The sequence below is a fragment of the Hemibagrus wyckioides genome, linkage group LG17, assembly GCF_019097595.1.
Source record: "Hemibagrus wyckioides isolate EC202008001 linkage group LG17, SWU_Hwy_1.0, whole genome shotgun sequence".
NCBI classification, from domain to species: Eukaryota; Metazoa; Chordata; class Actinopteri; order Siluriformes; family Bagridae; genus Hemibagrus; species Hemibagrus wyckioides.
Genome location: NC_080726.1, coordinates 8,884,058 through 8,909,139, shown reverse-complemented (window position 1 = coordinate 8,909,139; position 25,082 = coordinate 8,884,058). Strand labels below are relative to the sequence as shown.

The window sequence follows — 25,082 nt, the reverse complement described above, 5'->3', positions numbered from 1 at the left end:
TATATTTTTTAAGTCAATGTCATGTCATCAAAGTTGAGCTGGAACGAGCATAGCACTTTTATACAAATGAATCTGCAATTTCTCAATAGCTTACAGGCAAATGATCTTTTTATTATTAGACATCGAGAAAATGTTTCAAGCTGATTCAAGAGATCAGAAGGCAGAACGAGGCTTTGATCAAAAGAGAGAGGACGTCATCGAGTCAAAGGAGAAAAGCACCATTCTGCGTCCTCACCTCTCTTGTGCCAACAAGCGCATGTTCAACCTCCTCAAGAAGGCCAAGGTTCAGCTCATCAAGATTGATCAGCAAAAACAACTCAAGTCATCAGGGGTAGGAACCTTGTATTTTTTTTGTACCAGTAGATGTTAGTGGACACAGGAATTTGTTTTTGTAACCCGATTAGTCTCAATATTTTTGAACATAGCCAGTTCTGTCCCACTAGCTAGTTCTCTCCTTTATATCAACCAAGGAGGGTGAAATCTAGCAGGTGCTTCTTCTGAGACACATGAAGCAGCTGTATCATTTTTGGGCTGCCGCTTGTGCTATGTTATAGGGCAGGAATTCGTTATCTGCCCTCTTTTGCATACATTAGTTCAAGGTCAGCTACGACTAGCTAGTGTCACTTTGGTTAACAGAGGAGAGAGTAACACCATCCCGCCCACTCCAGGCCTGGACTGTGATTCAAACTCTCGCAACAATAGATAGGAAATGCTTTTGTGTTACTCCACTCCAGGAGAAGAATTATGCTATTTAAAAACTTTTTAGTGAGTGGTGTTAATTTCTGACGTTTGTAATAAAGCATTTTCGTGGTTTCCCTGTCGTCAAGATGTCTCTTAAAGCTTACTTGTACATTTAATTTTATAGCTCCTGACAGAAGGCCGAATCACAGCTGGGAAAAGGCAGATCCGGAAACCAATTACGCAACCGAAGGATTCCTGTCCCGACAACACTGTTGCTTCTCCAGAGCCGGTAATTCTTCAATCCTCATGTCACTGAACAGTAAATGAAGCTGTAAAACTCTAATAGCCACTCATAGGACTTAACACCACATCCCTGTTTCTATGCTTGCCTTTGCTTTTATCCATCAGGAGCCGGTAAGAGGAGGTCCACGCATCAAGCATGTTTGCCGAGCAGCAGCTGTGGTTCTGGGGCAGCCTCGTGCCATCATCCCAGACGATATCCCCAGACTGAGCGCTCTTCCACTGCATGAAAGATCAGGCATTTCCCCATCACCTGCCACTAAAGGTAACAGCAAAGTTAAAATGGGACACAATGATGGCAGTTCACCATATATTTAACTAAAACCACCAGTCTTAGGCTTATTTACAAAAGATGTGCTCAGTTTTCAAATTTAGGAAATATTTCAGAAGCATTGTATTTCATTGTACTGTGTTATTAGGAGACAGCACTTTCTATAACAATATAAACCTACATATAATGTATAAATCTCTCATTTAGATCAAGCCTGCTTCAGTCACATTCATTAAATGAATATTTGTAATGCTACATATGATCAAAATCTGGCATTATATTGTACAAAACATGCAAGTAATCAAAATATAAATCAGAGCCTGAAATTTAAAGCTCTAGATTCTATAAAAAGACGCCTTTTTTTTTTTTTAGCAGGGGTCTTCTTCAGCTATCTCTTTTATAACAGTGTTGTAACAGCTATAGCTCATCTGTAGTGCTAGCATTAAAAATGAATATTTATTTTCAGATATTTAGAATCTATCTGCCCTGTCCTGATGGGTAATTATGCACTGTGCTACATTTTACAGATACAGAGTCACATTCAGACCCAGACAGCCCCATAGTGCAAGAGCAGAGGACGCCCAAGTTCCGCAAAGCCCGTGCACACGCACGTCGATGTGGCCAGTGTAAAGGCTGCCTCCATGAAGAGGACTGCGGCAAGTGCATTAACTGCCTAGACAAGCCCAAATTTGGTGGCCCTAACACCAAGCGACAGTGCTGTGTGTAAGTGCTCATTGCAGTCCAATGCAATCTTCATTTAGCTTAATACTCTAATATACATCAATAAACATATCTGTGAAAATCCAATATATATACTTACTCTCCTGCATAATTAAATTGCTCTCAATACTTTTGTCTTGAAGGTTTAAGAGGTGTGATGAGGTTGAAGAAAGGAAGGCCATGAGACTATGTGGCAAAGGTAAACAGACTTTGGCATTCAGATTTTCTCAAGAGTGTTCGTGGATAATTTAATTGTGTGGCATTTCATTTAATTGATTAAAAGCCATGTTTAATTTCAATTTACATGCTTTTGGATTTTCTGTGGTTGAATCCTATTTGGAAGCATTTCAGCATCACATCATGTCCGCTATCTATTGAGTGTTGTTGCTTTGGGAACTGTAAATTCAAGCAAAAAGTCACAAGAGAGCAGTAAATACTCTCACTAATTAAATCTTTTCTCAACTCCAAGGTTGATTCTCCTGGCTCTCAGCCTCCCTGTAGTGGTAACACTCGTAATCTCTCTCTCTTTCTCTTTATATCTCTCTCTCTCTCTCTCTTTCTCTCTCTCTGTGTGCTGTATGTCTGTGTGCACAGGACAAATGAAGAGGCGTCGCTCATTAGTGAGTGCTGGTCACTCGAGTAATGAGGAGTGTGAAGGGACAGAGGCACCTTCTGTAGGAGGAGACAGTCAGAGCCCATCATTACGAAAGCAACCCAAACGCACTGTTAAACCACGCTACTACTGCGATCTGCTGGATTACGACTCTGACCTCGACCCGGACATGAACAGGACACCACACTCAACCTCACCAGCCCGGAGGAGAGCACCTGGTCCACGCAACAACGGTAAACACACAGAGACATAAAGGAGGAGTTTTAAAGCCATATTCGTATCTGTGTGTATTTACATTTACACTTTAGAGTATGCAACACAATTCCGTGGTTGTTCTGTTTTTTTCTTGTATTGATGATAATCAGTTATGGTGGAGTGTCAGTGTGTCCGATCAGTTTTGGCGAGTTCACTGCTTCAGTGAATCATTGGCAGTGGAGGTTATCTCTCCTTTTCTGCTGTTTGGTGTTCTCGTTTTGGTAATCCCAGTGCCGCATGGCTTTTGTACAGTTCTGTAGATGCATTGCGCAGTGTTCTGAGCAGCGCTGTTTGACATAGCAATGCAGACTGTGTGAGCCTTGGCATTGTCACGCATTAATGGCACTGTGCAGCTGCCTCACTGTGGTTTGTTCTCAGCAACTGCTTTTGAAGGACCTGTCTCTTTTATTTTTATTTATAATTGTTTTTGTGTCTGTTTTTTTACATTGTTGATAATTATTATTATTATTATTATTATTATTATTTAACTGGCTGACTTGCATTTTTTTTGTTCCCCTGTGTGTGTGATTTATTAGCAGACTTTGTGTCACTGGATGACTTTGTTGGTGATGGCCTGGACGAGGGAATACGACATCGCAGACCTGGGTTTAACAGAGTTCCACCCATCAGGCGGAAAGCCGAGAAGGTAACAAATCAGGAAGCCTTCAGTCTACAGTAGGATTCAATAGTCCACAGATTGTTCTGTTTTTATTTGATTTGTGTGCTATTTGTTCTTGTTAAATTTAGCGAGTTCAGACTTGTTAGTCAAAGCAAAACTGAAATTCGCATGATGAACGTTATTGCACATCAAGCTTAGCGCCAACGGCTGCAGGACGAATCAAAATCAAGTGGTGTGTTGAGTTAACGAGGGGCATCTGAACAAAATCCTTTTCACGGTGTCTATTTAAATGCTTTTGGCAGTGGAGATGAGAATATCTAACATAAAATTAACTTTGCTGTAATAAGAAGGCATAGTTTCTAGAAATTCTGATTGTTTTATGAAACTAAGGCAAAATAGAAATAATAACGAGAATGTTAAGACATGGTAGGTTTTATCATTTTGTCTTCAACTGACAGATGTGGACTTCCGCAACTGTAGTACCTTCTTTTCATAATGATTTGCGTGGGCAATTGCTGTTATCAAAAAGATTTTCAGATCTATTTTTCTAAAACACCACCCTCTATTTTGCATTTTTAAGTAGGAAAACCCCTGATTTTACTGCACACACACACAAAACAGTGTTAGACACTTTCTGTAAAAGTCTTTGCAGGTGTTAGGAAGTTTGCAGATGTTAATGTGCAATCAGGGGCTTAGTGTCCACAATTATTATAAATATTTCCATAAGAACAGTGGAATAGGTCAAGCAGCCCATGCCTGAGATTAATTGCAATTAATCCCTGGGAAGTGCATTAATTATAATAATCCTCATATTATAATCTAGTAAATAAGTTGCGCCAGTCACTAAAACTAGGATATGGCCTGTTTTTAACATGATTCATTGCCGTCTTATTTGCTATAGGATTTCATTTATTGTTTCATAACCTCTTTGCTAAAACATGTGATATTTTGTTGGCATGGCTAGCAGGATGCATGTTGTCTGAAAATGATCATCTGTAACTCTTCTGGTTTCGTAGAGTCCTCATGAGCAAACACCACCCAGTGTCCTGGCAGCGCTGGCTAACGGTTTTTCCGAGAGAGTAAACGAACCCTCTGAGCCCACATACAAGATCTGTGTCGACTTTAAGGTAGGATGCAAAAATGAATTTGATACACAGCTGTAATACATGTGCATTAGTAAACAGCGATCAAAAGGAAGTGTGTGTCCTGTGGCGTCGATCCACCCTGACCAGAGTAAAGCGGTTGCTGCAGATGAATAAATAAATAAATGATACGTTATCTATAGTGTAACTGTCACTTTTTTTTTTTTTTTTATTTGTTATTTAATGTACTTGAGGTTAGGTTATGTTTTTGGGCATGTTTAACTAAAACTAAAAAGACTCAATGTAGTTTTCCCGTCTGTATATAGAAAGAATTATTATATGTGCTTTAAAATGCATTGACTAATCATCATAATGAAGTTGCTGAACGTTACAGGCAGCAAAAGGAAAAATGTTAAGGCTTTTAGATATTCAATCTTTTTCCCATAGTAACCTGTTTGTGTCCTGAAAGCGTATCTTACACTGCTGCTTATTATACTATTTATTTTCTATTGTGTGCTTCTGAATTTAGCATGGTGTCTTTTCAAGCTTGTAATTTGGCCCGTCCTTATGTACTGTTAACTATGTTGCATGCCTCTCTCTCTCCTTTCCTCTACAGGAGGACTGCAGCCTGCAGAGTGTTTGGTCGACCGGTGGATTGAGCATCCTCACCTCTGTGCCTCTCATGCCTTCATCTGTGTGCCTGCTGTGTGCCAGCAAAGGACAGCATGAGGTATGAACTGAGATTCTAGATAATCGACAGTTTTGCACATATTTATCTGTTTTAAAAAAAAATGTTGATATTTCTATAAATGAAACTGCTATCTCACTCTGAGGTCAGTGCTTTTGACACACATTTTAAAGTTATTGTTATATTAAATATTGTTCAGTAATGAAAACATTGCCAAAGATACCAAGGATGTTTCAGCTCAGCTGGTGGTTAAACATTTTTCCTCACCACTGTTTATCTACACCAGATGTTGTTCTGCCAAGTGTGTTGCGAACCTTTCCATCACTTCTGCTTGGAGCCGTCAGAGCGCCCGGTGGATGAGAACAAGGAGAACTGGTGCTGTCGTCGCTGCAAGTTCTGCCGTGTATGCGGTCGCAAGAACAGACACTCCAAAGTTGGTTGAACTTTCATAGTAAAAAAAAATGTTGTTATCCAAAGACGTTTTATATTGAAAGGGAAATCTAATGAGGAACCTTTTCGTTATAACGTTTTAGGTCTGTATTCATTTTCACTTCTGTATATGCCTGGTGTCTGCAAATGAGTTTGGTAAACATTGTAAATGTTAAAGTCTTAAATACAAACCTTGGCTTATGTCTCCACATAGCCTCTGCTTGAGTGTGAACGATGCCAGAACTGTTATCATCCTGCCTGTCTAGGGCCAAACTATCCCAAACCCAACAAGCGCAAGAGGCCATGGGTGAGTATTTAAATATAAATTTATTTTTCCTGTCTGCCGTGGCAACAGTGGTGTTAATTTACAGGGCCCTTCAAATAACAGCTTCTTATAATTCAGAAATGTTATGCTAATGATTTTATGCTTTCTATAGTTCGAGTCCAGTAACACACTCTTTAGTTGCATACAATTTACATTATTTTATAACTTCCTGTACAAAAGAATACAAAGTATAATCCCTTTAGATGGGTCACAGAGTAGCAGGGCTGTGTAGGATTGATCAGATATGTTTGTGTGTCTTTAAATCTAGTCGAAATCAAGGTTTCACAGTGGGGAAAATATTAAGAAATGACATTAGAACTTTCTTTCCATTAAGGACCCAGTGAACAGTTTCATGTTTTGGCAAGCTTCATGTTTTGATATTGTTATGTTTGTCAGAGATCATGCTGGTTGTGTGTTTCCACAGGTGTGTATGATGTGCATCAGGTGTAAGAGCTGTGGCGTGACTCCAGGGAAGAGCTGGGACACAGAGTGGAACCACGATAAGGGCTTCTGTCCTGACTGCACTCGGCTGTATGATCAAGGTGGGAGCACTAAACATGTTGCAGTTATATTGTCAATGTCTAAAAGGTTTTTTTTTTTTTTTTTTTTTTATTTCTTTATTTTTTATAAAGAAGCAGTTCCTTAAAAAACTGCTGGAAAAATATTTAAAATAAAATGAATTTTTATAAAGATTTTATGTATAGCACATCTCCCTTTATTCATAAACCATTTGCATGACCAGCAAAAAACACAAACACCGCTATTTCATACCTGCCCTTTAGCCAGGTGTATGCTAATCTGCTAGCACGTGGATATGTACACACAGTTGGTACACTTTACATTAGTTTTATATTGAGTTACATTACAGCTAATAACTCATTAGGCTTATTTATAATACCAGCTTCAGTGATGTAAGCATTACTGACCACAACAGTTGATGACTAAATGATTATACAAGAGATTAGTAGCTGTGACCAGCTTCCTTGTGTTTTTGTTGTTGTTGTTGTTTTCTTGTTGTTTTTTTTTAATTAGTTTATTTTATTTTATTTTTTTTGCTTTTTTCTCTTAAAGAAAATTATGAAATAATGCTTTTTATAAATAAAAGTGATCTATGAACTGGTTCTAGGTCATTGTGTTAAGTGAAGGATGTATGATCCCACAGTTTCACCGTCACATCATTTCCTTATTACTGTTAAAGACTAGGCAAGGCAAATGTCCTGATTTCTCTCTGCGATCTTGCGTGCTGTTCTAGGTAACTACTGCACAATGTGCTTCAAGTGCTATGAGGACAATGATTATGAGAGCCAGATGATGCAGTGCTCAATATGTAACCACTGGGTCCATGCCAAGTGCGAGGGATTGACTGGTGAGCCTGACTTCTGAAAACCACATCAATGTTGCAAAACTGTGACTCATCTTATTTCATATCCTCTCATGTAGTAGAGCTGCAGATCTGTTACTACTAGCAGCCATGTAATTATGATTAGCACTTAACTAGAGTCTCTTTGACACCAGCTAGTCCAGCAGTATTCTTTGATATTTCCTAAGTGTCTACTGCACCTCTTATCAACTTGGTCACATTGAGGGGTGAAGGAGAGAGTAGTAATGTGGACAACTGAGATCCGGAGAAGCTGTTTGGCAAAACCCTGCTTAGGATGATTATTTGGCTTAATTAGATGTCATGTGCGTCGATTAAATTGTAAATTAGTTATGGTTAAGGTGGTTAATCACCAGATGATTAATTAATTATTATGTCCTACTTTTACAGTATCTGCAAATTTAATAGTAAATAATAAATATTTATCATCTTGACCACATTTTTCTGAGACTCCTGTTGGTCCAGCGGCAGGATCCCGTGCTCTCATTGCCGTGGCCCAGGCAGGGCGCTAACCCAGCCACTGAAGACTTAACTCACAGTGCCGGTCCCAAGCCCGGATAAAATGGGAGGGTTGCGTCAGGAAGGGTGTCTGGCGTAAAACCTTTGCCAAATCAAAACATGTGGACCGAATGATCCGCTGTGGCAACCCCAAATGGGGAACAGCCGAAACAACGACCACATTTTCCTGATAATCTATTATAAAGAGTTAGCAAGGTGCTTGGCACACATTCCACATTTTAGACCAGATCCACAGCTATTATACAGAGCATGTTTCTCATTAGGAACTACTTCACTCCTTTCCCTTAGTTCAGTGAAGGTGAAATCTCTCTCTCTTTCTCTCTCAGAGATGTTCTCATGTTTAACCTCTATTCTCCATTGTCCTCCCAGATGACCTGTATGAGATCCTGTCGAGTTTGCCAGAGAGCGTTGTGTACTCCTGTCAGCCCTGCACCCGAACACAGCCTGGTGTCGTTCAGGAGAGCGAGGAGGGAGGAGGATGGAGGGAGCTCCTGCTGCTGGAACTCCGAGCCGGAGTGGAGAAGGTGCTGGCCTGCCTGCTGAGCTCTACTCTCACTCAGCACCTGGTCACATGCAGCGAGGTGCGGCTCACATTATTGACTCCTAAAACCCTTCATCTACTTCATTTTGACGGCATCATACATTTGCTCATTTTTCTTGTCTCCTGCTTGTTCTTATTAGTGTGCAGCTCTCAATGAAATTGGCGATGGAGGTCACGGAGATGATCTTCCTGTGTGTGATTTGCGTGCCGTAGGGAAAAAGTTTGACAAAGGTCTATATACAACACTGGTAAGTACTTAGGAAATAGTAGGAGTATTTAGTTTAAGATGTATTGTGCATGTGTCCTCTTTAGACAGTTTGATAACATTGCTGTTTGTGTCACTGTGTAGAAATCTTTCCATGAGGATGTGGTGAGAGTGATTCGCAAAAGGCTAGAGATAGAGGAAACCTTACCAGAGGACCAAAAACCAACTGCTCTGGCTCGCTCTTACTATCTGAAGGTCAGATTCAGTCCTTACTCTGTTTAAAATGTTCATCCACCTGCGTTTTACTCAGCATTTAATAGCATAAGGTTTAACAGCTCATTTTTTGGTCAAATCAAGAACCTGGTGTTTAGATGATCTGTTTTTTTCCCAGCAGAAGGATATCTAACTATTAAAAGCATATAAAAAATTGTGTTTTTGCTTAAATTTTAATGTTGAGCTTTTTGTTTTCTGATTCAGCTTATGGAAGAGGTTTTCAGCTGGTTCAACAGTCAAGATCCAAAAGTATGGGATCCACGCTCCAAACATTTGCCAGCGTGAGTGTTTTATACGTTGTACCTCATTATTAAAACTTGTAAACACAGTTGACCAGGATAATTGGTGGGAATGTTAGAACCTGGTGTGTGAGGAAGCGGAGGATGTCTCAGAGGCTGGTGGAATTCCAGATAGAGCTCTGGACTTGTGTTTATTCACACCACACTTTTCAGCACACTTTTTTTTACAAACTTGGTAGAAAAAAAAGTTGTTTTTGCAACTTTGTGTTGCACATTCTGCCATTCATCACTAAAACACACTCTAGTTACAGCTTTCACTGAAAGCACAAATTAACTCTAATAAGTAGACTGGTCTTAACAATACACAAGTGTATTACCTGCCCGTTCAACCCTACTCCTCTCCGTCCACAGCTGACGCTCGACCATACCTCTACTGCCACAGTGAATTTTGTAATGCTAAGCAGCATTTAATACATTTTTGCACATGTTTTTTCTGTTCTGTTATTTTTCTAGTGGAATGCTCTCGAATGCTGTACTGCCACCAACAAATGAGCATGTATTTGCCCAATGGCGGGAACAGGAGGAGGAGAGCAGGACTGTGAACACCAAGCAAGGAGGAGGCCTTACAGAGGTCAAAGCGGAAGATGGAGCAGATAATTCTACCCCTGTGTCTCGCAGGCCTGTCAGCGGCCAATACAGAGACTTGAGCGTGAAACTCAGACTGACGGGTAGTTGCACCTATTATTTTTATTTATTTATTTTTAATGAACTCAGCAAAGAACATGAAAAAATTTGTATATTATTTTTGACATTAATCTTTTTGATGCTGTTGCAGGGAAAAAAGCACGACCATCAAGAGAAGATCTGGACACTGGGTGGTCAAAGGAAGATGAGCGGCAGTGTGTCTTGTGTCAGAAGTATGGCGATGCAAAATCAAGTGTAAGCAAGCCATGGTCACACTAAATAACTAATTTTCGAACTGCTATGCTTGTAAAAAATCTTGTATTTCCCCCATCGTAATAATCCAGTAGATGAAAATGAAACCCCCAACTCCAGTCTCATGAACAGGGTTTAAAAACATGTGGTTTTTGTTTTTTTAAAAACAGGATGCTGGTCGTCTGCTCTATCTTGGACAAAATGAGTGGGCTCATGTCAACTGCTCAATGTGGTCAGCTGAGGTGTTTGAGGAGGATAACGGCTGCCTGATGCATGTGCATAGTGCAGTAGCTAGAGGTCGCCTTATGGTATGTCAGTGTTTTGCTGTGTGTGACCCTGTACAGTTATTTATTTTTTTTTTTTTTTAATATCTGCTACACAGGACGAATAAGCTTGGGAAATGCTAAAAATATGTAATTATATTACAGGCAATATCAAGAAAAAATAAATAGGGCTGGTTGTGAGTGGTTAAGAACGAGAAATAAGGAGATTTGAAAAATAAAAAAGCAGGTCTTCTACACCTTTGTGTACAAAAACATCAGTGAGCTGTAGTCCTGTTGCCTTCTGAACCACATGCTGCTTTTTAATGTGTCTGCATGGTTTCTACATAGGATTGTCTAATGGCACTTTAACATAGCATTCATGCTCAATTAAAAAAAAAAGTAAGAAACAGCTAATATTAGATTAACCACTGTATTGCATAAAGCTAATAATGTTAAGTCTTGTTCATTTAAAAAAATAGATTAATAGATTTGTATGCAATTTAGCTAACATTAAGCTAACAGTTACACTGTGCAAACCTGTGTCTAGGTTTGCTAGTGAGCGTGTTAATGCTCCGAAATTGTGTGATGAAAACAAAATATAAAGCTAGGAGTAAATGAATGAACTTTATTTTTTATTAAATATTGACTCTGCATTTCTTTCACTGCATGTTTTAGATTAGTATATTTTCTAATTTATTATTGTTTTTACAATATGTAAAATGTCCTGTTTCTCAAACATCCAACATTTCCACAGCGTTGTGAACGATGTAACCAGACTGGGGCAACAGTGGGCTGCTGCCTTACCTCCTGCCAAAGCAACTACCACTTCATGTGTGCCCGGTCTCGCAACTGTGTCTTCCAGGATGACAAGAAAGTCTTCTGCTACAAGCATCGTGATCTCATCAGTGGAAAAGTATTTTTCTTTAACTATGCCATAAGTAGTTTTCTTTAAGCATGCTTTATTTTCATTGACCTCTCATGCATTTACAATAGAAATGGTTTTAAATACACTCTCACGTCTTGTCTTTTTTATTTTTTTTTTTTTTTTTTTTTTTTTTTCCCCCAGATCATTACAGGACAAGGGTTTGAAGTTCTTCGAAGGGTTTACGTGGACTTTGAGGGGATCAGCCTTCGCAGGAAGTTTTTGACAGGATTAGAACCAGAATATATTAATATGATGATTGGTAAGCATCTCAAGGTCACGGAGAAAGTCTTGATTTGATCCAATGTGGTAGTTATGTTGTCCTCGGTTCTGTGCAGTTACGTTGTTTTTTTTGTTTTGTTTTTTAATGTTTAGGTTCTCTTCAAGTCAGAAAACTTGGGAAGCTTAATGAATTGTCAACTGTTCAAGGAAAACTTGTTCCAGTGGGTTATGAGTAAGTCATTTTTGAATCTCACCATTGGTCATTTGAATTCAGATTAAAGTATGAACTAGTAAAAACCTAGGCTCATTTACACTTAATTAATTACATTGATTTTTAATGCAGAAGTCATTTATACTGACTGTAAAATTGTAGAGTAATTTCGTTTTTAATAGATAGTGTTGCAATGGTTTGGAATTTTAATCTTTCCTGAGCTGAAGCCTTTACTACAGACTCAATCTTAAAAAAATCCTTATAAAGGTTCCTCAGCAGTGAAATTGCCAATCAGTTTTTGCTGGCTCTGCAAATCATGTATGTAACTATATTTATGTATGTATATTAATTTTAATGTGTAATATTTAATCAGATGTTCTCGGTGGTACTGGAGCACAATAAACCCACGTCGCCGCTGCAAGTACACATGCCGGGTCATGGAGTTACGACCACCAGTTCAGGAGAAGCCAGCAGAAGAGCTGGCTGACCAGGGAGAAAATCGCACAATTGCCCACAGTCCATGTCCTCAACCAGGTCAGTTTTTAAATACATAATGTTTCTATGATGTAAAGATATGATGTGACTTTATTTTTATTCTCCAAAACTATATTTCTTCATTAGAATCTGAAACTATGGCGGGAGATGTGACACCAGCAAATCCAAGTTTAGTATCTCCCTTTGCTAAGCCAGACTCTGGTACTCGACCCAAAAATTCAGCCTACTCCCTGAACAGAAGACCAGCCGGAGGACTATCTAGACCACTACCATCTCCAGGTAACCAAGGTTTGTTTACATTTAGCTTGGAAATGCCTTGGTTCTCTACAGAAAAGTAAGCAACTCGTTTTTATTTTTCAGGAGCAGCCCCTTCCAAGTCCCACCACATTTTGACTATAAGCGATCTTGATGACACCCGCAGACTACGGCGACATACACCACAGAATACAGGCATTCGTGGGCACAGCACTTGCCCCTCCTTGGGATCTCCGACTAGTTCAATTAATCTTCGTCCTGGGAGTTCTCATCACTCTAAAACCACCCAGCCTACCTCCCCAATTTTCCCGCTTGGTGCTACTGAAAACTTGTTGACCTCCTCGTCAGCCCGCCCTGTCAGTCGAAGCGCTTCCTCTGCCCGGGGTGCCGGAATTTTGGCATCCCATTCTACCTCAGGACTCTTTCCAGAGCCCATGTGGCATGGTGGCACTGGCAGCACCCCTCCTTCTAACCGATCCCTTTCCTCGCCTACCCACCTTTCAACAAGACCAAGGTTGCCTTTTGACCTTAATCAGTTGGACTCTGCAGAACTGCCACACAATTTCATGGCATCACCAAAAGAACTGCCTGCAGAAAATGGAACCTCACCTTTAGGAGACACAGTGGATCCGCAAAGGGGTAGTCACCTAGTCACTGACAAGGAATTTCCCTTTACCCCCTTTCAGTTGGACACGGATCTAACTGTGGTTTCAGAACTCAAAACCGAGCTTGAAATTGAAGCAACAGTACTAAATGAGGGAGTTGCAATGAACTGTAGTGAACAGATTGTTGTTGAAGGTGAAGAAGATCAGGATGAGTTTTGGGGTCCAAATGCAGAGGTGTCTGCTCGAAGATTACCTCATACTACAGAGGATTGGGGTAATAGTTCCTCCGATGATGATATGGGGAACTATTTCGACTTTTCACGCACTATAGTAACTTGCAAAGTTCCAAGAGAAGCCTCAAAGACACCCCCTTCTGCCTCTATAAAATCAATTTCACAACTCGATGGTGTAGATGATGGAACTGAGAGCGATGCAAGTGTAACAAGCAGTAATACTCAAAATCTAAAGAACCCAAGTCAGGTTCAGAAACCATCTCAGACCCTTGATGGTCAGCATCATAAACCGTGGAATAGTAACGGGCTATGTGTGGAACAACCACCAGCCAAACCATTTAGCTCTCTGTCCTTAGTTAGTACTGCAGATCAAAGTTCAAGCAGCCCAACACATTCTGAGATTCCACAAGAGACTAGGGGTTACACAAAGTCAGGTTTCCAAGATACATATCAGAACACTGATTTTATTGGTCAGGCATTTCAGTCAAGTCCTGTAGTACCCCCTCAGGAGACTTTAACTAATTTTGTTGTGCCAAAGGAAACGGATACAGCATTTCCAGCTTTCAGTGATGGCATTCCAGGATACAGTTTGCCTACAGATCTGGGGTTACCTCTAATTCTGGACAGATGTGACCCCCCCTCACCCAGCACCTGTTTTACAGAGTTGGTTCCAGTTAAAGAAGATTCTCAGATTGACCCACAAGAATCTACAGAGTCAAAAGAAATGTACTTGGATCATAACAGTGGTCATTTTGTTTCCTCCATTGACGGTTCTATGATTTGCCCAAATAACTTGTCAGGGGGTTCAACAGAAGCATCCTTCACAAACACAACAAATGAAAGCCAAGTTCAAGTGCTGCCCCAATCGGTCTCTGTGTTATCTACAGAAACAAGCAGTTCTACAGTTCAGCTTGCTCCATGTTTGCAGCCTACTTTCATGTCATTTGCTAATTCATCATCATCTTCAAATATTACTTTACACCCTGTCCAGATGACTGAAAATAAGACAATCCTCCCACCAATGGAGAGTTTTCGTAGCAAACTGCTATCCCCTTCAGACGTAGGCCAACAGCCAGTCCCAAGGGGAGTTATTTCTGCTGATTTGCCTGCTCAGCCTGATTCAGTCCTTCATGTCCAGTCAGGTACTGGTGTAGCCCTTGCATCCCTAAGGGCATTGCCGTCCCCAGTGTACCCCACTTACACACAACCCATGGGTTCAGCAACAGTCAGCATAGTCCCATCTGTAAACTCCCAAACATCTGCTCAGTGCCGTCCAATGTCCTCCATTATTCAAACAGCACCATGCCCAGTTGTTGTTAATGGCTATAGCTCTATGCCTATGCAAAGGGAAGCTGCCCCTGGACGTACAATTTCCATAAACTTTTCGACTCCAAGACCGACATTGGAGCCTCAACAAACGATGACTCAAGCATTACCAGGACATGCAATTCTCACTGTGAAGGAGGTGGGTGGACCCAGTGTGGATCCAACCCCTCATGTTTTACTTGTTAATCGTCTTGGACAAATATTTGTCAAAAATCCTGAAAGCAACACTTTCCAGCTACCCAGTCCCACCTCGCCTTCCTACAACTGTGTTACACAGATTGCCAGCCTTCTGCAAAGCAATGCTCTCTCTGCTACTCTGGCAGCTGCAGGCAACTTACCTGCAGTTGCTGGAGCAGCCATCACAGCCCAAGTCCCCAGAATGGTAACGCCTGTGGTTCAGAACTCCAATACAATCACACAGCTCCTCACAACTAACAGCAAAGGAACAGTAGCACCATTGGAAGCCCAGAAAACAAACCAAAATGCTAAAGAATCTACTGAATGCTCTGTTCCTGGAATAAAGAAGCCACGGAAAAAGAAGGAACCTGCAGCACCTCGGAAAGCCAAGGCAACTACTGTACCTGGGGCATCTGGCAAGCCAGCAGACAATCATGCTGAGAGTGCTCAAGCTATTATTAACCAAGCTATGGCCAGCTATTATGACCCCAGTCGTAAGGCTAGTCGAATTCTGAGTCCTTCATCACCTTGTAACACCACTGCTGGTGGCAGAGCCCAATCACCAAGTTCCATAGCTCTACCACCAGGCCTCCTTGTTGAACCAGAGTCCACAAATTCTCCACCGTCTACCCCAAGCTCAGTATCTTCTCGACCAAAGCAGGTTCGAATGAAAAGGGTGTCCTCTCTCTCTGATCGCATTGCCACCAAAAAATCAAAGTCTGACTTTTTAGAGCCAGAACATTCCAGTGGTCCAGAAGAGCAACGCAAATTAAATTCAGCTGCTGCCAGGTATCTATGATATTAATTTTTTAGAAGAAATTTTTTTCCAGAGTATCACCCATGAATTTCACAAAGAGTTCTGGGATATTATTATGATCAGTTGCTGTTTTCTGTTTTTAATGCATTCACCCAGCATCTACAAATATATCCAGTATGTAATCTGCTTTTGATGTTTTTGCCTTGTGGCAGAACTAAATTAAAGTTAATGGCTTGACTTTTACTCCACTCAAATGCTTTCAATCTAAACTTATTTGGTAAAACCATAGAAGATTTAGGATTTTGCTAGTATTGTTCCAGCACACAATTTTTATTTTAATTTCTATGTGGTAGGTGTGGGGGAGTTCGCATTAAAACTCCAACTGTCAAAGGTATCCTTGATCTGGACAAAATCAATGAGGAGCAAAGTAGTGATTCTGAAAGTGCAAAGTAAGTAATAATGATCTCTATGACTTTTGACATTTGATTATGGTTTTGAGATTATAAATTGCCCCCCTTTTTTTATTGCTTGTTTGAAGGCCAGGACTCTGGGATCGTTTCTCTGTGTCCCGAGGTTGTGACAGCAGTAAACCACAGGCCTTGGACACCACATGGTGCAGTTCACTGTCTGACTGGAACAAATACTCAGGTATACATCAGTACTTTACACAGTGTGGTAATTTGGAGACTGTTCTAGCACAGAACACCATTATATGGTAGTCATGTAGGCCAGCATTCTGGCAATAAGCTCTATTATTATTGCTCTGCTAATATTTCCAATAGTTATCTATATTTTAACATCAGCTAACAAGGAGTTAACGGAGTTACTGAAATGATGTTCATGTAGGTCTCATGTAGGAGTGAGTCTTTCAGATGAAACCAGCATCTTGTACTGTAATACTGTATGGGTTTTTTTCCTCAAAGACTTAGATATTTGTATAAAAGTATTTTTCATATTGGCTAATATCTGTAGCTGGCAAATTCAAAATCGATGCATAACATGCTTAGTTGCAAGTGTATGTCTTTTGCACTGTAATTTGTCAAAAATATAATTCAATACAAAAGCAGAAATTACCCCTAATACCCTAATTACCCCCATGCACTTTTAATGTACACTGAATACTTTCCTTATATTTTTCTGTTAGGGATGCTGTCTGGCTCAGAGGATGAGATGCCTCCAGAAAGTGAAGAGAAGCACCCTCCCAGAGGAGACCAGCCACACCTACGTGTTGAAATCACTAGTGAGGATGGTTTTAGTGTGGAGGCAGACAGCATTGAAGGTAAGATATGCCTCTCTCTAACCTTGAATGCTATTTTTCAGATATTTTCCCTTTGATTCTATATATGAATATTTTAAGCATGTTAACTTGTGTTTTGAGAAGAAATTGCATCATATATAGTGTTTTCTGAATACTATTGTTTTTGCTATACACTAAATATGTTTGGGTTTGTGATTCAAGAGGTTTGTCATATGTACAGTGAAAACACAACGGTTTAGACCATACCATGAAATTCTTACTTTGCATGTCTCCTTTACCAAAAGAATAAAAATAATAGAGTATATGAAAATCCAATAAAAAATAAATGAAAATATACAGATTAAGACATAAGTAAAGTGCTCAGTGTGTTGTGTGGCATCAGTCAGTGTGGGTGATGGGGTGTGAGGTAGTGGTGTTAAGTGTGTTTCAGGATGGCTTGTGAATAGAAGGTGTTTGTGAGTCTTTTTGTCCTTGATCTCACACTCCTGTAGCACCTCCCAGAAGTGTGAAGAGGTTGTGTTGTGGGTGTGTATTGTCCCTGATAATGTTATGGGCCCTCCTGATGACCCTGGTGTTGTAAATGTCCTGGAGTGATGGGAAGGCCGCTCCATAGATGAACTGTGCAGTTGGAGAGCTTTCCTGTCCTAAACGGTGCAGCTTCCGTGCCACACTGTGATTGAGCTGGTGATCACACTTTCAACTGTACATCTGTAGAAGTTGCTGAGGATCTCGTTTGACATGCCAAATTTCCTCAGCCTTCTTAAGAACTACAGTCGCTGCTGGGATTTTCTCAGGAGCTGCTGAGTGTTGTGAAACCAGGTGAAGTCCTCGCTGATGTAGGTTTAGAGGAATTTGAAGGTTTTCACCCTCTCTACCTCTGTCTCACCGATTGGGGTGTGCTGCTCCTTCCTCCTTCTCCTAGGGTCAATAATCATCTCCTTGGTCTTATCTGTATTTAAGGAGAGATTATTTTTCTGACACCAGGCTATAAGACCTGCTACTTCTGTTCTGTAAGATGTTTCCTCTCCACCAATAATGAGTCAGATGACTGTGGTATCATCCGCATCTCGGTGTTGGTTTGGGAGGCCACACAGTCAAAAGTAAAGAGGATGTACAGCACTGGGCTCAAGACACATCCTTGGGGGCTCCCTGTGCTCACAGTTCTGATGCCTGATGTCCGGTTTCCTACTCTGACTGAGTGGGAAGTGCATCAAGCCTTTAAATCTCTGACATCTGCAAACTGTTGCATTCTTCTTTTGTGTGGCTTGTACCACAGCTTCTTTCAGTTGCTGTTTTAGGGGGTTTTCCTTTCTGCAACAGACATTCCAAATTGTTCTATTGGCCATGGTCAAGGCTTGTGCAATGGTCGTTTTTGCAGCTTTAAAATTGCTAGAATGCTTCCATAGATTGTGCTCTGGTCTTCATATTGGTTTATGAATTTTAACAACAAGGCAAAACTCGGGGTTCAAACCAAACATTGACGTTCAGGGCAATTATCTGTTTAAACATTCAATTAAACAGAACACACCTGGGCACCAAGAAACATCTGTCAGTACATTGCAACATCTGTCAGCTTTTATTTTAAACCTATTTTTCAAGCGATCAAAAATGTAAGAAAATGTGACACAGTTGGTTTAACACATCTAGATATCAAGAAATTAAAGCTGACACTCTGATACATCAGCTCACATTCATCTTGGAATTAGAATCTTTTGTTCCGGTACTTTCAGAGGGGGCGTTATGTGTCATCTTGACACTAAACATGTATAATGCAAGATGCAATCTTACAGCGTAAACACTGTTTTAGGAATGAAGAGAAGCAGTGATACTAGTCCACAGTGTCTGGAAAAAACAGGACAATATGTAGTCTGTGTGACTAAATAAAATATAATGTGTGATTCATCAGAGTGCTAAAACTAAGCAAAGATGACTAGACAATTAGACATTTATCCATTTCACCACAAAAAATTTCAACTAAAGATGCAAGAATGCAAATACTTTTATCAGTCATACCTCAATATATGAGGTATTTAATTGTACTCAAAATCAAAATTCTTTGATAGTAGAAACTGATATTTTTATATTGGGTGTCTTACTCCTAGTGTACTTTTTCATGTTAATGACATATGATCTGAATATATTTAATGATTAATGCTAACAAATAAATCAAAAAAGACTGCAAACTGTGCTCTAGTGAAATATCATCCTCTTCCTAGTAATCTGATAAAATATTGTATGACATTAGGGCACTCTTCATAACAGTTTGTGAGAGTGACTGACCTGAGTGCACAGAGAGAACGGTCATTAAACTTGCTCCACTCTCACATTCTCAAAAGAGTTATTTAAAACTCAGCAGGTGTGGGTCATTTCCAAGTAAAGTCTTTGATGATGATGTTATCGGTATCGGTGACTGCCCCGAAACATGTACTCTGTCTGATGGGAAAATGTGTTTATGCGTGTCTATTTTTCACATGGTGAGAAATCCCCTGTCACACCATACAGTTTATTTTTAACTCCTCCTCTCCCACTCTTATCTTATTTCTTCCTAAACACACACAGTGGCATGGAGGGCTGTGATCGATGGGGTGCAGGAGGCTCGTGCTGTTGCCAAGCTGAGACAGCTTTCCTTAACTGCGATGACCGGGGCTCGTATGATGGGTTTACTCCACGATGCTGTGGTTTACCTGGTAGAACAGCTTCAGGGGGCCAAGAGCTGCCATCGTCACACTTTCCGATTCCATAAGCAGCCTAGCCAAGAGGAGGACTTGCCCATTAACCCCAGCGGCTGTGCTCGCTCTGAGGTCTACCTGAGGTGAGCTGGATGATTATTCTTCCTGTGTTTAAGCAATCTTTCATGCTTAGACAGTTTATTCTAATATGAAAGTCTGAGAACCGGGAAGTGCACTGTGATATTGAAACTTGGAACCCAGTAATAAAACCTGCGAACGTGGTTTAGGCAATGACTGCATCATTAATTTTCATATTGCATGTACAGTGAATAGCAGGGGAATTTGGCAAGAGACACATGGTGATGTCCATGCATGTTTGTGATGACTTAAGATGAACACACATACACAAGGGTTCATTATAATCATGCAAGTCAGATTCTCAGAACAACACTAGAGGGGGTGCAGGGAGCAGTCTCTCACGGATTCAGACCACAGCAAAAAGTACTTAATGTGAAAACCACTCGACTCTCCCTAATGCTGTATGGAAGAAATAATGACAAAATGGCAAAATCTGTATGTTTGGCTGATGTATGATATCTCACATCTGAAAAATAATCTGTTCTTTCTTTTCATCATCTGCCACTGCATCTATCCTGACAGGAAATCTACCTTCGACATGTTTAACTTCCTGGCTTCCCAGCATAGACAGCTTCCTGACACTGATCTCTATGATGAAGAGGAGGATGAAGTTCTTCTGAAATCTAGCAGGTTTGACTAGATTAGATCAGATACAGTTTTATCTCCACTGCTAACACTCAATCCTCATTTATTTCTGCCTTAATATTTCTTCATGTATTTTTTTTTGAAGTTGTTGTCTAAGGCAGACTTTTGTAAATCATAATGTTGAATACAAGTTAAATGGCGTTTATTTTATATGGGACGTTGCGTTAATTTAAAAGAAAAAATATCTGCTTTAAAATGAATTGTAAGAAGGCTTCTTTTATATTTGCATGTTTTATTTTAGTTCTTAGCAATTGTGAGATCACAAACATCCACGTTCTTAGAAATCTGCTTAGGGTTAAAAACCACAAGTAGAAAATGGTGCAGCTCGCAGGTTAGAAGGTTCATCTGCGGATGTTCGGGACTTTTCTTTCTCTTTTGTTATCTCTTTTCTTCTCTTTTTTTTTCCATTTGAGAGCTTTGCATTTTGTACTTCTTTTTTTTCTTAAAGAGTAACACATCAAAATCTTTGTCCAAGCGTGAAGAATCTCACCGATTCTTTGTGATTGCTGGCTTCTCAAATTTCTGGCAGCTTAGAATATAAACCAAATCTATTCCTTAATTGTTTTTTGTGCTCCGTTTTGTTCATTCTACCATCCTCTGCATTTTGTAGTGGTATCTTGGTTAACCACTACAGCTGATTAATCTTGAGAATTCTTTCAGAACAGTAATATATTTTCACACAGCTCTGTGGTTAACCAGACTAATGATTCATAACTGATTTGAAAAATATCAGACCTATTTTTCTCATTGGGTGAATTTCTGCCCGACAGGCGAGCAACAAGTTTGGAGCTTCCCATGGCAATGCGCTTCAGACATCTAGAAAGGACATCCAAAGAAGCTGTTGGTGTTTACAGGTAGGCGGGAAGGTGTTTCCAAGACAGGAACTGCTTTCTGTTAAAACGCTTTTCAGTAAAAGAAACAAAAAAAGCACCTTGACATGAGTCACCTTGATGGATGATATACATTGTGAAACTCTGGAGTTGGTTCATTACATACACTGCCATTAAATTTATGACTAACATGCTTTTTATTCTGATTTGCCATACAAAGCTGTTGTGAGTTATAAATGTATTCTTAAGTGTATGCATTGTTAACAAGGGATATTTTCAACCCTCTGTGCATGTGTGACTACAAGACAAGGTTATTGTTTGAAGGATATTATTAATGTTGCTATTTTCCAATTTTTCTAATAATAAAATTTCAGGTCTGCTATTCATGGACGAGGGCTGTTCTGTAAGAGAAACATCGAAGCTGGTGAAATGGTCATTGAGTACTCCGGCATTGTCATTCGCTCCGTTCTGACAGACAAGCGGGAGAAATACTACGATGGGAAGGTAAGAGAAACCAAACTCCATGCTCAGTTTGATCCAAGTGGCTTTAAATAAGGGGGCACCATTGGTCCTCTTTATACATTGTTTTTAAGTCTTTATGTGCTTCTAATCAGTAATTAAATATTATACCACAGCACAGATAAATTCTTGAATCTCATTAGATAGATAGCTTGCAGCATGACTCATTCATCCTAATAGCTCATTGTTTCTATAGTAAAGGTATGGAGGATGATTTAATAATAAACAGTTAAACAAATCAGTCGTTAGTTAGGTACAAAAAATGGACGTGTGTAAGGAAACAGTTTTTCTGGAATTTTCCTCCACAGCAGTGTCTTGATAATAGAGGACTTTCCAATTTCTCAATTACAGGATGAGCTCCTTTTTTAAAATTAGTTTTGATACTAAATTTCTTCCATATGTTAACTTTAAGAAATTGAAAAGGATGGTCAGGGAGTGACTGTTTATAGCAACCATTCCATGTAAATGTAAGAAGAACTAGCTTGCCTTGTGGTCGTTCCACAAGATTAAGTTTAACTATAAACAGTTAAAAGCATTTGTCTTTCATTAATAAATCAGAACATTGTTGGAGGGCCCTCCTCTCTGTGTCATATCATAGCTCTTATTCGGGGAACGTTTTCCTGTAAGAGCAAACCTCACCGAAGGTGCGTCACAGAAGCACTAGAGACCTCAGTATTGGTCATTTACAGCATTACAAGCTAGTCATCCGTTTATTGATACAAGTGCTGCCCTATGCTGAAAAGATGCAACCAGCTGTAGATCTCATTAGTGTTTAATAGCTGCTGTCTGACCAGCATGGGAATGGTGCCTGGTCCCTGATGCCTCTTCTGTATGTACAAATGATCTTTGTTCTTCGTCATCACCAGGGCATTGGCTGCTACATGTTCCGCATCGACGACTTTGAAGTGGTCGATGCAACCATGCACGGCAACGCGGCGCGATTTATCAACCACTCGTGCGAGCCCAACTGCTATTCCCGCGTCATCAACGTGGAGGGCCAGAAGCACATCGTCATTTTCGCCTTACGCAAGATCTACCGTGGCGAAGAACTAACCTACGACTACAAGTTCCCCATTGAGGATGCCAGCAACAAGCTCAGCTGCAACTGTGGAGCCAAGCGCTGCCGCCGCTTCCTAAACTGAGTTGGACCCTTTAGAAGATCCTGAAGAGCGCAGGGGGGAAAGCAGACAGGCAATAATACAGAGGCACAGCGGACTGTGGAAAGCACAGAGTCCATGAAAAGTCCATGAATCCTCACTAGCAGTGGTTTTAAATGGTGTCCTAGAAATTGGGATTGAAACAACCGGAAATCAACTGGACAGATCCAGATACATCGTAAGGATGTGCGCGTGATTCACAAGCACTCCATCTGAAGCAGTGTGGTTTTTAGAAGCACCTGCTTTACAGTCTGAGCATTTTTATTCCAGTCCACAAACAAAGAGTTCTGCTTCATGCTTCCCTTTTTACAACACAGAGGTCGTGCAGACTAGTGATGCGCTAGAAGATGCACACTCCTCCGAATAGATTGCTAATATTTGTCAAATTGTTGCTGCTGAAAAACTACTTTGGCTCATGTAGGGAACCTGTATTAGGTGTTCCAGGTGTTTTTTTGTTTTTGAACTTGTGCACGAGCAACAATTACAGTGATTGTCTGGCTGATCAAAGTCTAAGTGGTTGGTACAACAGTTTTAGCTACTAAAATAGTTTCAGTTCTGCTAAATGGATTGTGCTGACCCTCCTGCAGTCCGTGGCCTCTAAAAAAAAAAAATTTGACTCCGGCTTTCTCCTGCACTTAGAAAGAAGTGCAAATAGATGTACAGGAGTTTTGTGGCAGTGAGAATATACTGTACCTGAATGAATATATGACTAATCAAGAGATATATCTATATATACTTTTAACTGAGATGTTTATCTGTGATGCTCATGCTAGAACATAGTATAGGACTTGATGTTTAGGAGAAGAAAAGGCTTTATTCTGCTCAGGAAGATGCTGTGAACCCCTGCAATACGCCATCACCATCCATTCCGTTTGTAAAATCATTTAGTAACACGACTTTTTTTTTTATCGAAAGTCTCAAATCAGCCTTTAAGCTCTCTTCTTCAGACGCCACTGCTGTAATATCTCATTAGAAAACTCCCACTAGGCCTGTGTATATTATTTATTCTTTTTACCATGTTGATTTTTTTATTTTATTTTTTTTTGTCCCAATTCATGACTATGATTAATTTAATCATGGAGAAAATTTTGTCTCCCTTCTTGGGACCCTGCTGTTTTTTTTTTTGTTTGTTTGTTTGTTTGTTTTTTTTTCTCTTTCTTTTCTTTTCGTTTTTGGTGTCGGCTAATTTTGCTCATTTTCCTAACCTTTGAATTCTTTATGGTGCTAAACTTAACAAAAGTCTTGAAATTTAAGTGGGAAATCGCACATTTCATCATCTTCGTCATTCTTCGCAGTGTAAGACACTTCATTGTGAATCGCTCAAGTACTTGACAGAAAAAAGGTAGACTGCCGACAATGTTATTTTTTTTTTTAGAGGCGTCACAAGGTGTGGAGAAAGGAGACTTTTTACCCCCCCCCCCCCTCTCTGCTGTCTGCATTAAACACTACTTGAGCTAACTAGGGATAGTCACTTTGCATCTTATACAGTTCTTGTGTTGAGTTTTTCTCATCTATGTGACAGTTGCGCATACCTACACGTAATGTACATCTATACAAATCACGGTCCCGATCAATTACTCAAGAAAATCTCTCAGAAGCAACTTTTTTTTTTTTTTTTTTTAAATCTCAGATTCTCTTTAGCAGTGATTAAGAATTACTGATGGGTCTTTCAGCCACCAAGCACTCAGCACCTTGACATCCCTTTATTTTAAGACATTTCTGATTCCTTCTATCATGAGGAACAAGACAGAACTGATACCAATCGTAGTGTCTTAGAAAGACAAGATTGCTCAAGCTTTATGGCGTATTTATTCTTGTTTGTGTTTAGATTATGGGAGTCAATGTGCTTTCTCCATGGCCAAGGTCTTTCGTTTGTTTACATAGTTTTATTTTATTTTTTTTTTCTTCTCTTGACTTGAACATTCTTCGAGGAGGAGTTCTTGCAGTGCAGCCTTTTTAAGGTCGTGTCTTGAGCCAGAGGTTCTTTTATAGAGAGTGTGATTTTAGTTCTTGTTTTAACTTGTAAATTGTGGCAACATGCTTTAGGGAAACTGCTTCCTTTTTTTTCCTCTCCCTCCACTTCACTGTCTGCCCAAAACAGCTTCCAGTGCTTGTCGCTGCTTCTTTCATGTTTTTATGGTAGCTGGCTTTCTAACAGCCCTCGGAAGTCAGTCAGTGTGGTCATCCTCTGCCTTGTGTGGCCCTCCTCGTTTTGGATAATATCACAAAACTGAATTTCACCCTTTTGGTTGTTTTTTTTTTTTTTTCTTCCTCTCTCTCTCTCTCTCTCTCTCTCTCTCCACTGAACTTGCAAGGATTCTACCTC

The 25,082-nt window shown here is 40.0% G+C and overlaps 1 protein-coding gene across 3 annotated transcripts in view; it reads left to right on the top strand.

The window, feature by feature from the left end:
- Positions 1-24,380, top strand: part of kmt2bb (lysine (K)-specific methyltransferase 2Bb) — a 33,660-nt gene extending 9,280 nt beyond the window's left edge. The window contains exons 4-37 of one of the 3 annotated variants that reach the window (XM_058412994.1): positions 120-331; positions 866-970; positions 1,090-1,246; positions 1,780-1,975; positions 2,116-2,171; positions 2,567-2,818; positions 3,380-3,486; positions 4,476-4,586; positions 5,158-5,271; positions 5,516-5,662; positions 5,873-5,965; positions 6,408-6,525; positions 7,236-7,349; positions 8,250-8,461; positions 8,562-8,669; positions 8,771-8,881; positions 9,104-9,180; positions 9,652-9,866; positions 9,974-10,077; positions 10,245-10,382; positions 11,092-11,250; positions 11,404-11,521; positions 11,635-11,713; positions 12,066-12,226; positions 12,314-12,466; positions 12,548-15,572; positions 15,894-15,989; positions 16,079-16,188; positions 16,685-16,819; positions 19,358-19,610; positions 20,128-20,235; positions 21,021-21,104; positions 21,455-21,584; positions 22,466-24,380. In XM_058412994.1, coding sequence (XP_058268977.1) covers positions 120-331; positions 866-970; positions 1,090-1,246; positions 1,780-1,975; positions 2,116-2,171; positions 2,567-2,818; positions 3,380-3,486; positions 4,476-4,586; positions 5,158-5,271; positions 5,516-5,662; positions 5,873-5,965; positions 6,408-6,525; positions 7,236-7,349; positions 8,250-8,461; positions 8,562-8,669; positions 8,771-8,881; positions 9,104-9,180; positions 9,652-9,866; positions 9,974-10,077; positions 10,245-10,382; positions 11,092-11,250; positions 11,404-11,521; positions 11,635-11,713; positions 12,066-12,226; positions 12,314-12,466; positions 12,548-15,572; positions 15,894-15,989; positions 16,079-16,188; positions 16,685-16,819; positions 19,358-19,610; positions 20,128-20,235; positions 21,021-21,104; positions 21,455-21,584; positions 22,466-22,741 — 7,634 coding nt within the window. In that variant the 3' untranslated portion in view covers positions 22,742-24,380. Of the gene's footprint in view, positions 1-119; positions 332-865; positions 971-1,089; positions 1,247-1,779; positions 1,976-2,115; positions 2,172-2,566; positions 2,819-3,376; positions 3,487-4,475; positions 4,587-5,157; positions 5,272-5,515; positions 5,663-5,872; positions 5,966-6,407; positions 6,526-7,235; positions 7,350-8,249; positions 8,462-8,561; positions 8,670-8,770; positions 8,882-9,103; positions 9,181-9,651; positions 9,867-9,973; positions 10,078-10,244; positions 10,383-11,091; positions 11,251-11,403; positions 11,522-11,634; positions 11,714-12,065; positions 12,227-12,313; positions 12,467-12,547; positions 15,573-15,893; positions 15,990-16,078; positions 16,189-16,684; positions 16,820-19,357; positions 19,611-20,127; positions 20,236-21,020; positions 21,105-21,454; positions 21,585-22,465 lie in introns of all 3 variants that reach the window. The other 2 variants (XM_058412993.1, XM_058412995.1) reach the window with 2 other exon arrangements.
- Positions 24,381-25,082: the final 702 nt, after the last annotated feature.